Source organism: Lepisma saccharinum, chromosome 5 (assembly GCF_977018435.1).
Source record: "Lepisma saccharinum chromosome 5, izLepSacc3.1, whole genome shotgun sequence".
NCBI classification, from domain to species: Eukaryota; Metazoa; Arthropoda; class Insecta; order Zygentoma; family Lepismatidae; genus Lepisma; species Lepisma saccharinum.
In genome coordinates, this window is record NC_139233.1 from 88,200,109 (window position 1) to 88,213,647 (window position 13,539).

The 13,539-nt window shown below is 40.2% G+C and overlaps 1 protein-coding gene across 1 annotated transcript in view; it reads right to left on the reverse strand.

Moving 5' to 3' along the window:
• The window catches only part of LOC145988131 (cilia- and flagella-associated protein 337-like), a 53,418-nt gene extending 40,113 nt beyond the window's left edge, over window positions 1-13,305 (reverse strand). The window contains exon 1 of the mRNA XM_083122962.1: window positions 13,226-13,305. Within this exon, the coding sequence (XP_082979088.1) occupies window positions 13,226-13,299 (74 nt within the window). The 5' untranslated portion in view covers window positions 13,300-13,305. The remainder of the gene's footprint in view (window positions 1-13,225) is intronic.
• Window positions 13,306-13,539: the final 234 nt, after the last annotated feature.

The window sequence follows — 13,539 nt, forward strand, 5'->3', positions numbered from 1 at the left end:
CACGATAGTGGGTTGCCACCGGTCCTATATACAGGCCGAGAACACAGAGACTGAACCCAGGCGGACTCGAACACATGCCATCCCGCAGTCGGAGTCCAAATCACAGCGCCTTAGACCGCACGATCATGGAGGAGGACTTTTCTTATTTTACTTTTGGCTAATCGCGAGGATGAGGATGAATAATGAATAGAAAAATAAAAAGAAGGTCACGCACAAAGAACAGGACGGGTCTTCAACCTCTTAGGTGACGAGTTCAAGCCCTAAATATGAGGATTTCAACCATAGACCTCAATTTTTTTTAAAAAAAATATAAACAAAATTACTATTTACACTAAACTTATTATCAAGGCCAAAATAGTTTGTAACTGTGAAACTACCCTCTGAATGCAAATTGACAACATGTTTTTTCTTCTTCATGTGACTAAGAATTAAATGTGTGGCACACAGAGATACTTCTTGCGAAAACAATTAACTGTGCCCTGTCCCAGCATGTCTGGAGCAAAGCATAGCGGAAGAGAAGGGGAAGAGGGGAAGGGGATCGAGTGGAAAGAGCGAGGCAGTACACGCTGCTGGAAAGGCTGGCAACTGCAGTGGATCTCCTTCCTCCACGCAATTCCGTTCCTCTCATGTGTTCATCGCTGCTCAGATACTTGTTTTGTTCAACTGCTCCAGAGATAAGTGGGACAGAGTGTAGTTCGCATACATGTAGCAAGTAAGGCAACTTATCTCAGAATGAAAATTCCACAGAGTTTCCAAACGATTGTTTGAGCAATGATGACTGGACACGGATATAGTGGTATAAAATCATTTGAAAACTTGAATGTATCTCTTTACAGATACCAAGTTATAAGGAACTATTTCGTAGATGTTCATGTAACCGTTATAAAATTACAAATAAAATATATTCACAACCTTAGATATACTAATACGAAGAAATAAATTCAGAGTAAGATTTCAAATACATGTGTATAAAGTAATTATAGAAGTATAGAGCAATATGAGAGTATTGAACTTTTTTTTTTTTTTTTTGCAGGATAACGTTTATAATATTGAGGCGAAAGAATAATTAAGGACGTAGTGTATTGGTTAGAGTTCTTGAGAGCATTGTAAGCGGTCCGAGGTTTGATCCTCCTTACGAGGTGTTCTCTTTTATTTAATTCTCCTTCTATTAAACAAGAGCATGGCAACATTATTTGTAATAATAGTGTATAGTGGCTAGATTGTCCTAAAACTGGAATTTACTAAAAAAAAATTAAACAAATAAATGAACTGACACACGATTAAAGGGATATTTTCACGTATCAGATCTTGAATTATAATACTCTAACGATAATTGTGTTCTGCTTCAAAGACATTGACAAATATTAATGAAATAACCATTTATATTTGTGGCAATTCAGGACACACTAATATTACCCCTTTTTCCACTCGAGTTCAATGCAAAGACACCTTCACAAATATCGACTGAAAAGTTTCCATCATGTGGAATTCTCCATTAAATGTTTTCGCCCAGTCGTATTACCTTCGTTTTCTTTGTTACAAACAAGTATTCTTTGCACATGACATGTAGGAGGGGGGTTGGATCTGCATTTCACATTGGTCAGCTCCTTCTACCTGTGTTCAGGAGCGAAAGCTTGTGGGGTAGTGGTTAGCGTTAAGGATTGATAATCTGATGGTCGTAGGTTCAAACCCCTTCGGTGGCAGAAACTTTTCGTACGTTTTAGACATACCCCATTGCGTTCATAATCCACGCCGTATGAAACGGAATGATTTAGATTGGAATTAACGATGGGGGGAGGGGAAGTGTTAAATAACAAAATTTCAACGAACCGAGAAGAGGAGAAAAATTGGATAAATATGAAAATTACATTCATGTTTTTAGTGGTATAATCGCAGGTAAAATCAAAGATCTTACGTGGAAGATTTTATCTTGCTCTGAACTCTTCCAAAAGGAATTTCGCACCGATCTAATACATTCTCCAATACATTATAAAATGTTAATGAATGTTTCATGTCGATAATTTTATCAATGCATCAGTTCTTGACGCCGAGACGTATTTTCTGCAACTACCCCTTCTCACCTCTCGTCTTGAGTCCCTTCTGTTCTTAACTTCTCCTTCTTCTCTTCCGTCCTTCTCCTCTATTTTTATCTCATACCGCCTTCCCTACTTTTCTCGCCTCTTGTCTCCATCCCACTCTTCTCCACTCCTCTTATCTCCTCTCCTGTCTTATATTTCCGACTCCATTGCACTCTTCTCCTCTTCTTTTCGTTCTTCTCTTTTTCTCTCCTTTACTCTACTCTCCACTCCCCTCTTATCGTCTACTCCTCTCCTCTCCAAACTCCTTTCCTCCTCTTCTATCACCTCGCTTTCCTTCCTCTCTTCTCTCCTCTTTGCTCCATTTTCCTCATCTCTCCTCGCATCTTTTTCCTTTCTCCTCATTACTTCTCCTATCCACTTCCTCTGTCCTCAATTTTCTTCCCTTCCTTACTTTTCCTCTTCTCCTTTTGCTTTCTCTTTTCTCCTCTCCTTTGTTCCCTTTCGTTTCCTCTCTCCACTTTTCCTTTGTGAAGACTCATCAACAATGAAATACTATAAAATCGATGTTGTTTCTTTCTGAGAGTATTGCAACAAATGTAATATTGATTTTTTCTAGTTTTATGCAATAATATTTGGATATCTTTCTTTCGCGTATTTTATAAATACCTAATGTGCATGTGGCAACCCTGAAATTGAGCCTAACTCTACATGCAACCCACCAACGCCTTGTGTAAATTGGGTTGCCTAGTTTAAAATGTCGTTGTCCTAAAACTTTTGAGAGACACTGTACAAGACGCTTTACTTCAGTCTCCAATACGAAATGATAAAAACTTCTAGTGACTTGATATTAAAAAATGTGTCCGAGATAAAGATTGTCGTTTCCAGGATTTTTGGAAGGAAGGGGGGTTACGCATACTATTTTTGGTGGCCAGTACTCATTTTGCCATCTTTTCCTGTCTTTGACGTTCTCTCTTTTTTCTTTTTTTTAAGTAATACTGGGTCAAAAGGGATTATGACCCCACGAACTCTCCCTTGGGTTTTCAAGGTGCATTAATTGTTTCGCGATCCAGCTGTATTCTAGAAGACTTCCTTTGTTTCGTGCTGACGTGTGACAAGACTGCGGAAGCTGTGACAGACAATTTTGAACACTTGCGAATGCTAAGGCCTGAATATGTATAATTTGGTGGGTTTCGGCTTTTATAAGAGCTGCAAACATGGGAGGATAAGACACATTAGTGGTGTTCAGGCTCGAATCAGAGAGAAATAGAGAACTGTCTGTGTCCAGTTCGCAGCCCACAGTTTGAATTTCGCGTTGTCGAGTGGATTGTCTATCCCATGCATGTGTAACAGCTTCGTAAAAACCCTTCTGGTACACAAATGGTTTGATGCCTGATGATAAGAAATGGACAAGCACACATACTGAGATTGATCCTGCCCACAAAGTTAGTGCATGGAAACTGAGGAGCAGAGTGGTAAAAAAGTCCGGATTTCACGTTCTGATTGAAATATCAGCCTTAGACCGTGCCGACGATTTAGAGGATAGTTGCTCCCCATTTTTTTGCCTCCACACTATGGCCTCTTAATGCTAAGCCTTGTCTACCAAGAGAAAGTAAACTTTCCTTACACCGCCCCCCCACCCCCGCGCCCGTTTTGGAACAAATTGCCACCACTGACCTTAAACATACAATTGTGAGGTTCTATCTATACCCCTTTAAAAAATGGTGTTCAGCCCCCTCTCCCGAAAGGAATCCCGTCAGGAATGACCTGACCTGTGTGTGTGTGTGTGTGTGTGTGTGTGTGTGTGTGTGTGTGTATGCGTGGGCGTATTTAAGGACGGGGTGTTCAACGGGTCCAAACCCTCCTCCCCTCTTTTTTGGTTTAGTAAAATTACCAGGTTACCTGTTCTATCCGCTTGTTCATAAAAATGTCTTCGGATTTATTCTCCTAAATTCAAGACGTATAGGACGGGATACGAATGGGAAGGAAATTACGTGATTCCACACACTGCAATTTCCAGATAGTTTCTGAATTTCTGCGATAAGAAACTGTATTGGGACTGTCAAATCAGGTATATTTTTTGCCTCGAGTCTTCTTAAAGAAATTTGTTTTTAAACGCAGTGCAAGAAAACCAGGTAAACATCGTAACATTCTCAAGTTGTTTGACACAAGATGGACAGAAATATCAATACTAAGTAGCATGACCGTGACTACATCTCTGGATCAAGGCCACGGATAACGGTAGAGAAGAGGAGAAAGCCAGTGAGCGGAGTAATGGTGTACGTACAGTCACAGACACTTGCGTTGAATGGAATCGTTAGAATTCAGAAGTGTCCGTGACTGTACACGCTATGCAAACAGTCGGTAACTGCAGTGCCTTTTCGCCTCCATGGAATCCCGTTTTCTCGCAAATTTTTATTGGTCGAGTCCTCTGGAATTCGTACTTGCGCAGAGACCCTTTCTTTCGCTTGCTCCATAAATTCCCGGAACAGAGTATAGTACCTCGTGATTGGTTTTAGTGAGCTTGAGCGTGAAAAAAAGGTACTGCAGATTGCACAGAGATTTGATGTATAAAGAGCGGTTTATTTCATGAAAGCTCTTTCCCAGGTGAAAGTTTGAAGTTCTGTCTCATTTAAGTTGTCACACTGGGAGTTTTGGGATTTTTTAGTTCCTATCTTGCACTAATCTTCAAAATTGAGATATCTTGAGTCAGCTTCTTTGCTCAGATTTACATCCTTATGCAGTTTGTTGACTACACACGTTGTAGTCTGTTGAGCACGTGCTGCTTTCCTCACATGTAAACCTTTACGAAATTAATCCCTTTTACCAAAAAGGAACGAATTTTGGTTTGCTTCAGAGTTTGTATCTAGCCTCTTCCAGCAAGAACATCACCATGTATTTAAAGCCGGTCATTTCAACGTGGAGCCTCCCAACATGATGACTCTCTTATCGTCTCCATAAGGCTAGCCCAGAACCACTGGATCCAGTTCGATATCTTGAATATTGGTTGGTCCCATGTAATAATTGGAACTGTCGTGGTTTCGGAAGATTTACGATTTTTTGAGTGACGTCAGACCCATGTCACATCATTGCGACTTATTTAGTCATCAAGAAACAAAAGCAGCAGTGCTGTTACACCACGTGGATGAGTTGAATTTTGAAGTGGTATCCAAACTATGTTGCACAGTGTGATTGCTATCAACTCATCTGCTCGAGCACAGTTCATAACATGTCAACGCCAGGCGGTTCATTACTTTCAAGTTCGTAACTCATCGATCTTGAAGGCTGAAAGGTTCTGAGCTTAAGTCACTCACTCACTCTCTAGCATTTCTAAACCAGAAGGTTTATGTCTGCAGCAACACAATCCTTCCATCTGTCCCTATCCTGGGCAAGATCAATTCAATTTTTTCCATCCTTACCGATTTACTTTAGGTACATCTCAGCGTTTTTCCTCAATCTTCGTCTTGGCCTTCCTACAGGTCTCTTACCATCAGGTTTCCCAACAAGAATCCTGTAAACTCTTCTTTCCTCTCCCATTCGTGCCACATGGCCTGCCCATCTAAGTCTTCTTGATTTAATTATTCTAATAATATCTGCACAGGAATACATACTGTAGTATTCTCCACTCACCTGTCTCCTCATCTCTTTTAGGTCTAATTTTTTTTCTATGGATTTTATTTTCAAATACTCTTAATTTATGTTCCTCTTTCAATGTTATGGAGCAAGTTTCACATCCATATAATAGACAAAATTACTGTTTTGTTTATTTTAACTTTTAGTTTCTTGTAAAAATTTATGAAGATAAAAGTGTTTGGATCGTAAGGCCTTCAGGAAATATGTAGCTATTGGGAAACATTCCAATAGTTTTTACTAGTTTTGACATGGTTAGAATGGGCTATTTTATCCACTTTTTCAACATGAGGATGTTGGAATAATAAAATTCTGTATCATGAAAGAACCTCCAGCACTTATAGCCACAGGGTTGGTATCTCTGTTGCAAGTGTCCTTGCTTTCATTCAACCCAGCTCTCTTGATTTATGATAGAGGAGTACAGAGCGACAGTGCTTCTCGGATAACTCTCTACGTGCTGGTAATAGCTACAGAGAAGTCATAAAATACGCCGCAAGTAAACAGTTCACTGGACGTTCCAAGTTTTGAATGGAAAATCATGCCTCCACTACATTATGCGAATGTGAAGGATACGATTTTGAGATCTGATCAAAGAAAGGACACGATCTTATAAAAATTCATAACAACATATTTTCTAAATAATTTTCACTATTTTCGTGTCATCAATTACAATGATTGTGTGTGTTTCTTTCCATCCTATTTCTCTTTAAAATGTTATTTAAGGTAAATTTATAAATCTAAAAAATAGTATTTTAAGTGTTTAGTTCGTCTAAAGTCTTCTAACAAACATTTCCTAACTTAATAAAACATAAAATACTATTGTTTGGTTCGAGAACAGAGGCGGCGCCAGGGGGACGCGAAGGGGTGCTTGCACACACCCTATTCTTTCCGCATCCCTTCAGCACGCCCTATTGAAAAACTATGTTGAAAACATTATCTCTTACAGTGTCATATGTCGTAGCCACATTGAGCGCCCGCATGTTAGGTATTGTAGTGAGACGACTGTTATTGTATACAACATCCAAGCATTGAAAGAGAAGCCGCATATATTTTCCTGTACTGTCGGCAGTCTCTATAAAGATAAGAGGCCGCTGTCTTTTCTTTCATCATTATTATTGTTAAGCATTGTTTCTTCTTTTAAGTGGTCTGTTTGTGTTTTTCGATATTTGCCTACATCTCACATATATAATGCTATTATTTCCTATGGCTCGCCCCTGTGGGCCATGGAACCCAGTAAACGGTATATTAAAAACAGAATGAGATCTTCACAACGCAAAGTGATACTTCGCCTTACGGGCGCATTCAGAACAACCTCAACCCTGGCTCTTCTCATGATTGCGGGCCTACAGCCTATTGAAATCGTTATTAAAACTAGAGCATCAAAATATTACTTTAGAAATGGACAAGAGGACGAAATCTATAAACTAAATGGAATACGCCCTGCCACGGTACCAGAAATTTACCATCACTTGTTTAGCGTCTGGCAACAGGAATGGACACAAGCTACGCAAGGAAGGAGACTTCACAGCTTCCTTCCAAACATAAAAGAACGACTTTCGATGGACCATTTCCATCCCACGAGAGGTCTCATACATTTCCTAACGGGACACGGTCCCTACGGTCAACACTTAATAAGCACAACCTCAGACAGACTGATAAATGCCTGAAATGTACAACCGAGACGGACACACCGGAACATAAAGCCTTCTTTTGCCAGACATCAAACAAACAAATCGAAGATTTAAGACAAAAGCTACCAAACATCAACACGTACCAGTTAATAAGAAATCCCGAGCACTTTACGTTACTAAACGACTTAACAAACCTGGTGTCGAAAGAGGAACATTCCCTCTTCAAATCCGGCATCACTCACCTCCCCATTCAACCCCTACCTCCGGAATCTAATATACCCAACAGGAGATCACAAAGAATCCACCTTCGACAAACTCAACAACAGGACATCCCTCCTTCGAACTAAGATCTCCAAGAGGATAATGAAGCAGAATCTCCCACAGGAACATCAAGAAGGACACACTAATACACAAGACAGTGATACGCCCAAACGAAAAAAAAGGTTACGCCTCCCCGGAGAAAGGTAAAGGATAACACTGCAAGGATTCGACCCAGGAACCAACAGAATTTAACCCAAATTTTGATTTTTCGTTTCTTTCTTAAACTGTAATCTTACACCCCCTTCTTTATTCTCGTTACTAAACACTCTGGAAACTTCTCTCACTGATTCTTGACAATTCTCCATATTTCCACTACCGAACGTACTAATGTACTCGATACTTCCCAGGAAATCTCCCTACTTCTTTCCTTCCTGATGATGTCCAGGGTACCAACCGTCGTACCGATGTTCATCCCAGTCCGACCAACTCTTGCTGGTCTCCCGCAAGTCTCCATGCATCAGGTACCACTCGTTCTTTCATATCCCTTCCTACTATTAATACTTACATCTCAAAGCCAATAATACTCTCAATAATACTCTCAAACATAACATACTAGAACATAGACCCTGCTTAACATTCATAGAATCGTGTTAATGTCTATCCCTCATCTCATCCATCAACACTAATGCACACGACACACAATAAAACTTATCCTAAGAAAACATTACCCACCCAATTACACACTTATGTAATTTCGTATCTGTGATCATAAATAATATTAATGTTAAACACTAACACTTATTTACTTCCTACTATTTCTAACCTTTATCTTAATCTTCTTACCTTGTAGAATGATGTAAAACCAACTTTGTTCAGGAAAACCGAACAAATTTGGTTCTTCACACTGGGGCCATCTTGCCAATGTCACAGTGAATTATTGTAATAAAAAAATGGTAAATAAAGGATGAATCAAAGAAAAGCGGGGGAATCCGTAAAAAATTCGCGGAACTGACGGCCTGGGTTAATTTTCAGGTAGCAGGGCATAAGCGCATACCTCCGAAAGTAGTTTGACTACTTTTATCCGTATACATAAAATAATAATCGTTCTATGTAACCATATCTTGTATACTGCTTAGGAAAATAAAATTCTATGTTGCATTACCAAAAAAGAAATCTCAATGAGTTATTTTATTGGCATTAGTACAGCGCCTTGAATAACGTAGTGTGGAAAACGACCCAAGAAACTGGTTCCCCAGACGGATGAGAAACATAGATGGCAGTGTGATCAATGTCGGTGCTAATTTTCTTATGAAAGTAATGCGGCTTTGTTAGTTTTTGGAATATATTATGTAGATTTATTTGTCTTGAAAGGCGGTACGTGAATTGATGGAAACAGTTATATTTGTGGAGTGATTTGCAGTCACGAAATGACATTAATTTGGAAAGAAAAGTAAAATAAAATTAAAACTAGAGTTTTATTTTTCTTTGTTATTAGAATATAAATAGTATCCTGAGAGATATTTCATACCGAGGCGACAAACCACAAGTATCGTTTGGAAGCGAGCAGTCCGTAATCAATGCAGCCTTTCGAACCGTAGGGACACAAGCTCTGACTGCACCGTTTCCTCAAGGCGTTTTACACCAAAGCGACACGCGGCAAACGATACGAGTATTTCACACCAAAGCGACACGGGTCCTTTGGTCCAAGGCAACTTTCACCGAAGCGACACATGTTGCTTGGAAACGAGCCAATCAAGAGCAACATTTCACATCGTAGCGGCATGACGGGAAGCACAGGCCAGCGTTCGGTTGGTGAAATCCTCAAGCGATAAGTGTCGCGTGCCCCTTGTCGATTTGGTGCGGAATTTCCCAAAAGCAAGACACTCATTGCATCGCGCATGCGCGAACAACAAACCACGGCAACATGTTGCATGCTATTGAGGAAATGGCCCAGTTTGAGCGACGCACAAGCGACACGTGTAACTTATCACGACCGGATCAAGAAAGTGTGAGGCGTTACCCCCACACCCCCTATACGCCTTCATGGCATGGTGCTAAGCACAGGGGAGCACTTTACCTTTTTTACCGGGTAAAGGCACATAATGGTTCAGATTCCACTGTAAACTATACGTTCCGTCCCGATTACCCTTTTTGTACATAAAGTGGACTTAAAAATTAACTAAAAATTAATTGCTACACTTATGTAATTAGAAATAAGGTTTTGGCGCTAATCAAGGGGACCCTTAAGCTAGGCCAGACATTCTATTATTCTCTGTTGCTATGTGGTTACCAATAATAACAAAGAAAAGATCGACACTTATCTCAGTTAATTCGATCTCTATAAAGAGCTTTATCTCACTTATAACATTGCACCACACTTTTGTTAAGACAGTTTTTAGGTGTCAAACATTTTGAGGTCAGATAACAGGCAGTGAAGAATGTTCTGATATCAAAGCTCATTTTCGTGTGCAAACTAGTATGTCAAGAAAGAAAAATCTTGTTTTGGAGTCTGCGAAGGATGTCAAGTATGTTACATGTCGTCTTATAAAGTAGTGTCTTGTAAATGCTACATGTTTAACTTAATGTAATTATGTTTTGAAATTGTAGCCTCAACGTCCCGTAGTGTGGCCTTGCGGTCGTCATGCTGTGGACACCGGCTACGGGACGATCGCAGGTTCGAGTCTCCTGAGGGAAGCGTAACAACTTTTCTCCTGTGTATGGGATCGGTGGCCACCCACCTTCGTGAGGAAATTGGGGAGCTACGAATGAGTAGCATAACCCGGTCACGGAAACCTACAATAATGACAGAGGGTTCGTCGTGCTTACACGTCACCTCGTAACTGGTGATGCCAGCAGTCGGTAGGTAGGCCCTGGCCCTCACGGCCTTTTGCGCCACAGGTTAAAGCCTCAATGTGTTGGCTTTCAATAGCCTTGATTATGGTATTATTGTTTGAATAAATTGATCGTAGTTAGGTTAGACTTGTTAGGTTTAAATACGGCGGTTGACCGAGAAGGTGTTTGACGTACGTGCGATAAGCGCAACCGGCAGTACACGTTGTTACTTGTCAACTGGGACACCCAACATGACGGACTTGTCAACAGAAGGAATTATCTGCATATAATGGTGATGGTTTTCGTAAATTCAGCCAATAGGAGCCAGCCCCCGTGTCGGAGTGGTTAGCACATCGCGCAACGACGCCAGGGGTCCCAGGTTCGAATTCCGGCCTGGGCATGGTTGTTTGTGAGTGTGACTTCTGTTAAAAGCTGAGGCTGTATTTGTTTGTTTGTTTAATTTGAATAAAAAACTTTGGGTTCGTCTATTTTACACCCGTCACAATATATGGGGTCCAGCCCCTTATCATAACAAAAATAAAAGCGTGTCTGAGAACTAAAATTTCCTTACCTTCAGTGACGTCTCGTGGCCTCAAATTTGGCCGGGGCTTATTTTTTAAAGAATTTAAAATATAATGACAATTCACAAGAATTACAAAAAATAGGTGTTTTTTTCTTCTAGACTACAAAACTGGACTTACTTTTTTGAAAGAATTTAAAATGTAATGACAAATTACATGAATTACAAAAAACGGGTATTTATCTTCTTCTAAACTACAAAACTGGACTTATTTTTTTAAAAGAATTTAAAATATAATGACAATTCACATGATTACAAAAAAAACAAACAGGTATTGTTGTGAAACATACCTTTCTACGAACGTTGACTCCTGTTCTTCGGCTCAGCAAATTTTGTTATTACTTTTTCGTTGAAGCCCTCTATGTTTGAAATGTATTCTATCTCTATTGTAAGCAAGTGCCAAGGCATTTGGTCTGTCTTGTCCCATTGCATTTCTTAAGCAGGTTGTAATACGCTTCAATGTGCTGAAACATCGTTCAGATTCAGCTGTTGCCACTGGAGTTATTAAAACTATGTTTGTCATTTTTACTGTTTCTGAAAAGGTACCCTCTAAATAATTTTAAATAAAAAATGAATGCAATCTACTGATAGAGTTTATGTTTTTCAACTCTTCACTACAATAAAGAACACGAAGTTCCCTCTTTAGTTTTCCCTCTTCTATGAAGGGATAATAAATCTGGGAAGATGCCTCTGTTTAAAGATTGTTCTCTTTCATTATGTCCTCGTAGAGCAAGTTCATGTCGACCACAGAATTTTAAGGAATCAATAATTATGTTTAATATATGCCTATTTTTCCGGACAAATTCATTGTGTCTTGTAATTGACAGCCTATGTCCTTCATCAATTTGTGTTCGAACATCAACCCTGCCAAACTCACTCAAACATAGCGAATGAAAGCCAACAAAACACTACAGAACAACACACGAGATCGAACGCGACGCAACGGAAGTAGCCCCGAATCAGCACTCAAATCCATTGCACTCTTCCCTTCTCTCTCTCTGCTAGCACGTGACCTTCACTGTAGCGTAGGTGGGTGTATGCCACGCCTTCCTTTGCGACGTGCCCCGAAAAACGATAATTCACATCAATGCCGCTAGGAGCGCTGTCGTATCCATTGCAACAGACGATGAATTTACGTGGGTAAAAATCGCCTTTTAAAAGACTGTGTGATAGTTATGCGTTGTGGTGATTGATAATTACGTGAATACGTCCGTTTGTCTTTAGGGGCTAAGCCCCGGAAGCCCCAAGGGACGAGACGCCACTGCTTACCTTGGTTAAAAGCTGAGGCTAAAAGGGGGCACTCAGCACAAATAAGGACAAAATACAGAACGACACATAATAACACTGGCCATGGGACCAGTCGCTAAAGCCTCGTTAGTCTGCAGTCCAGGGTGTACAACGTGGAAGTGAGGTTGACAATTGGGTGTACTACGTAGGAAGTCACCCCTTACACCCCTGGCACAAAAGGAGAAGTAAAATAAAGCAAATCAATGAATCAACCAACCAAAAGGGGGAATCTCTAACATAGACACAATCAGAGAATTAATAATAAATAATTCTCATTATACAAACAAACGCCAAAGGGAACTTACTAACACAACCTATAAAATAATTTAACAGCAGAGATGGTCATTTGTTGTAATAAAATTAGTTGTTGTTAGTTACTGAATTGATCAATTTCAATGTGATAATTACTGTAATATTTTCGGTGAGACTTTACGTGTTTTCTTATTTTCATTGTTAATGAGCCTTCCCGATGGCTTCACTTTATGCACGGGAAGGCTAATCGGAACTGGACCTACAGATTAAAGTGGGATCCGAACCACTATGTGTCCCCACTGGGTATCGAATCTGGGGCCCCTTGATTACAAGCCAGAGATAAGAACGAAGGACCATAATGCTTGGTGGAGATGTCGGTTTCAAATTGGGAAATTAGAAATATAGAGGCTGCGAAAAGAAGCGATCCCTCCCCTTTAGATTCGAACACCGGGAATACTAATCTACACAGTGGCGTGCCCATCATTTATTTTTAATGATGGTCCAAACGGGTATGATCCCCACCACTTCCCTTGGACACGCCACTGGATATACGATAAACTTTTTCCAGAATTTAAAATACAATAATAGTGCTTTGAAATGGGAAATGTTTTTGAAGAAGTCACTACAGAGGAAAAATTTAGAATCGGTGGTTTTGTAAAGGCTACAAATGCAGTTTTTTTTTTATGCTTAGTTTTTAATGGCTAAGCCTTCCTTACCTGCTAATTTCTGTATTGATGGTGCTGCTGATGCTTGGCTTCTGGTGCGTTTGAGAAAGGTAAGCTTCCGCCATGGTGTTTAACGTGTATGCAAAAGCCAGTCGATGATTCCCCCAGCGAAGATTATTGCGGATCAACAAGCCTCGTTGCTAAGGGAATGGCATTGATCAAACTTTTGCTGTGTCGGCTAGGACGATGCAACAGGTTGCTGTAGCTATTAAACCGGAGTATCCCCACCTAGTACGGGCTTCCCTTCGTTTTTAGAACAAGCAGAAACACTCGCACCGTAGTGCTTTGTGAGTTTAGTTGCCAGC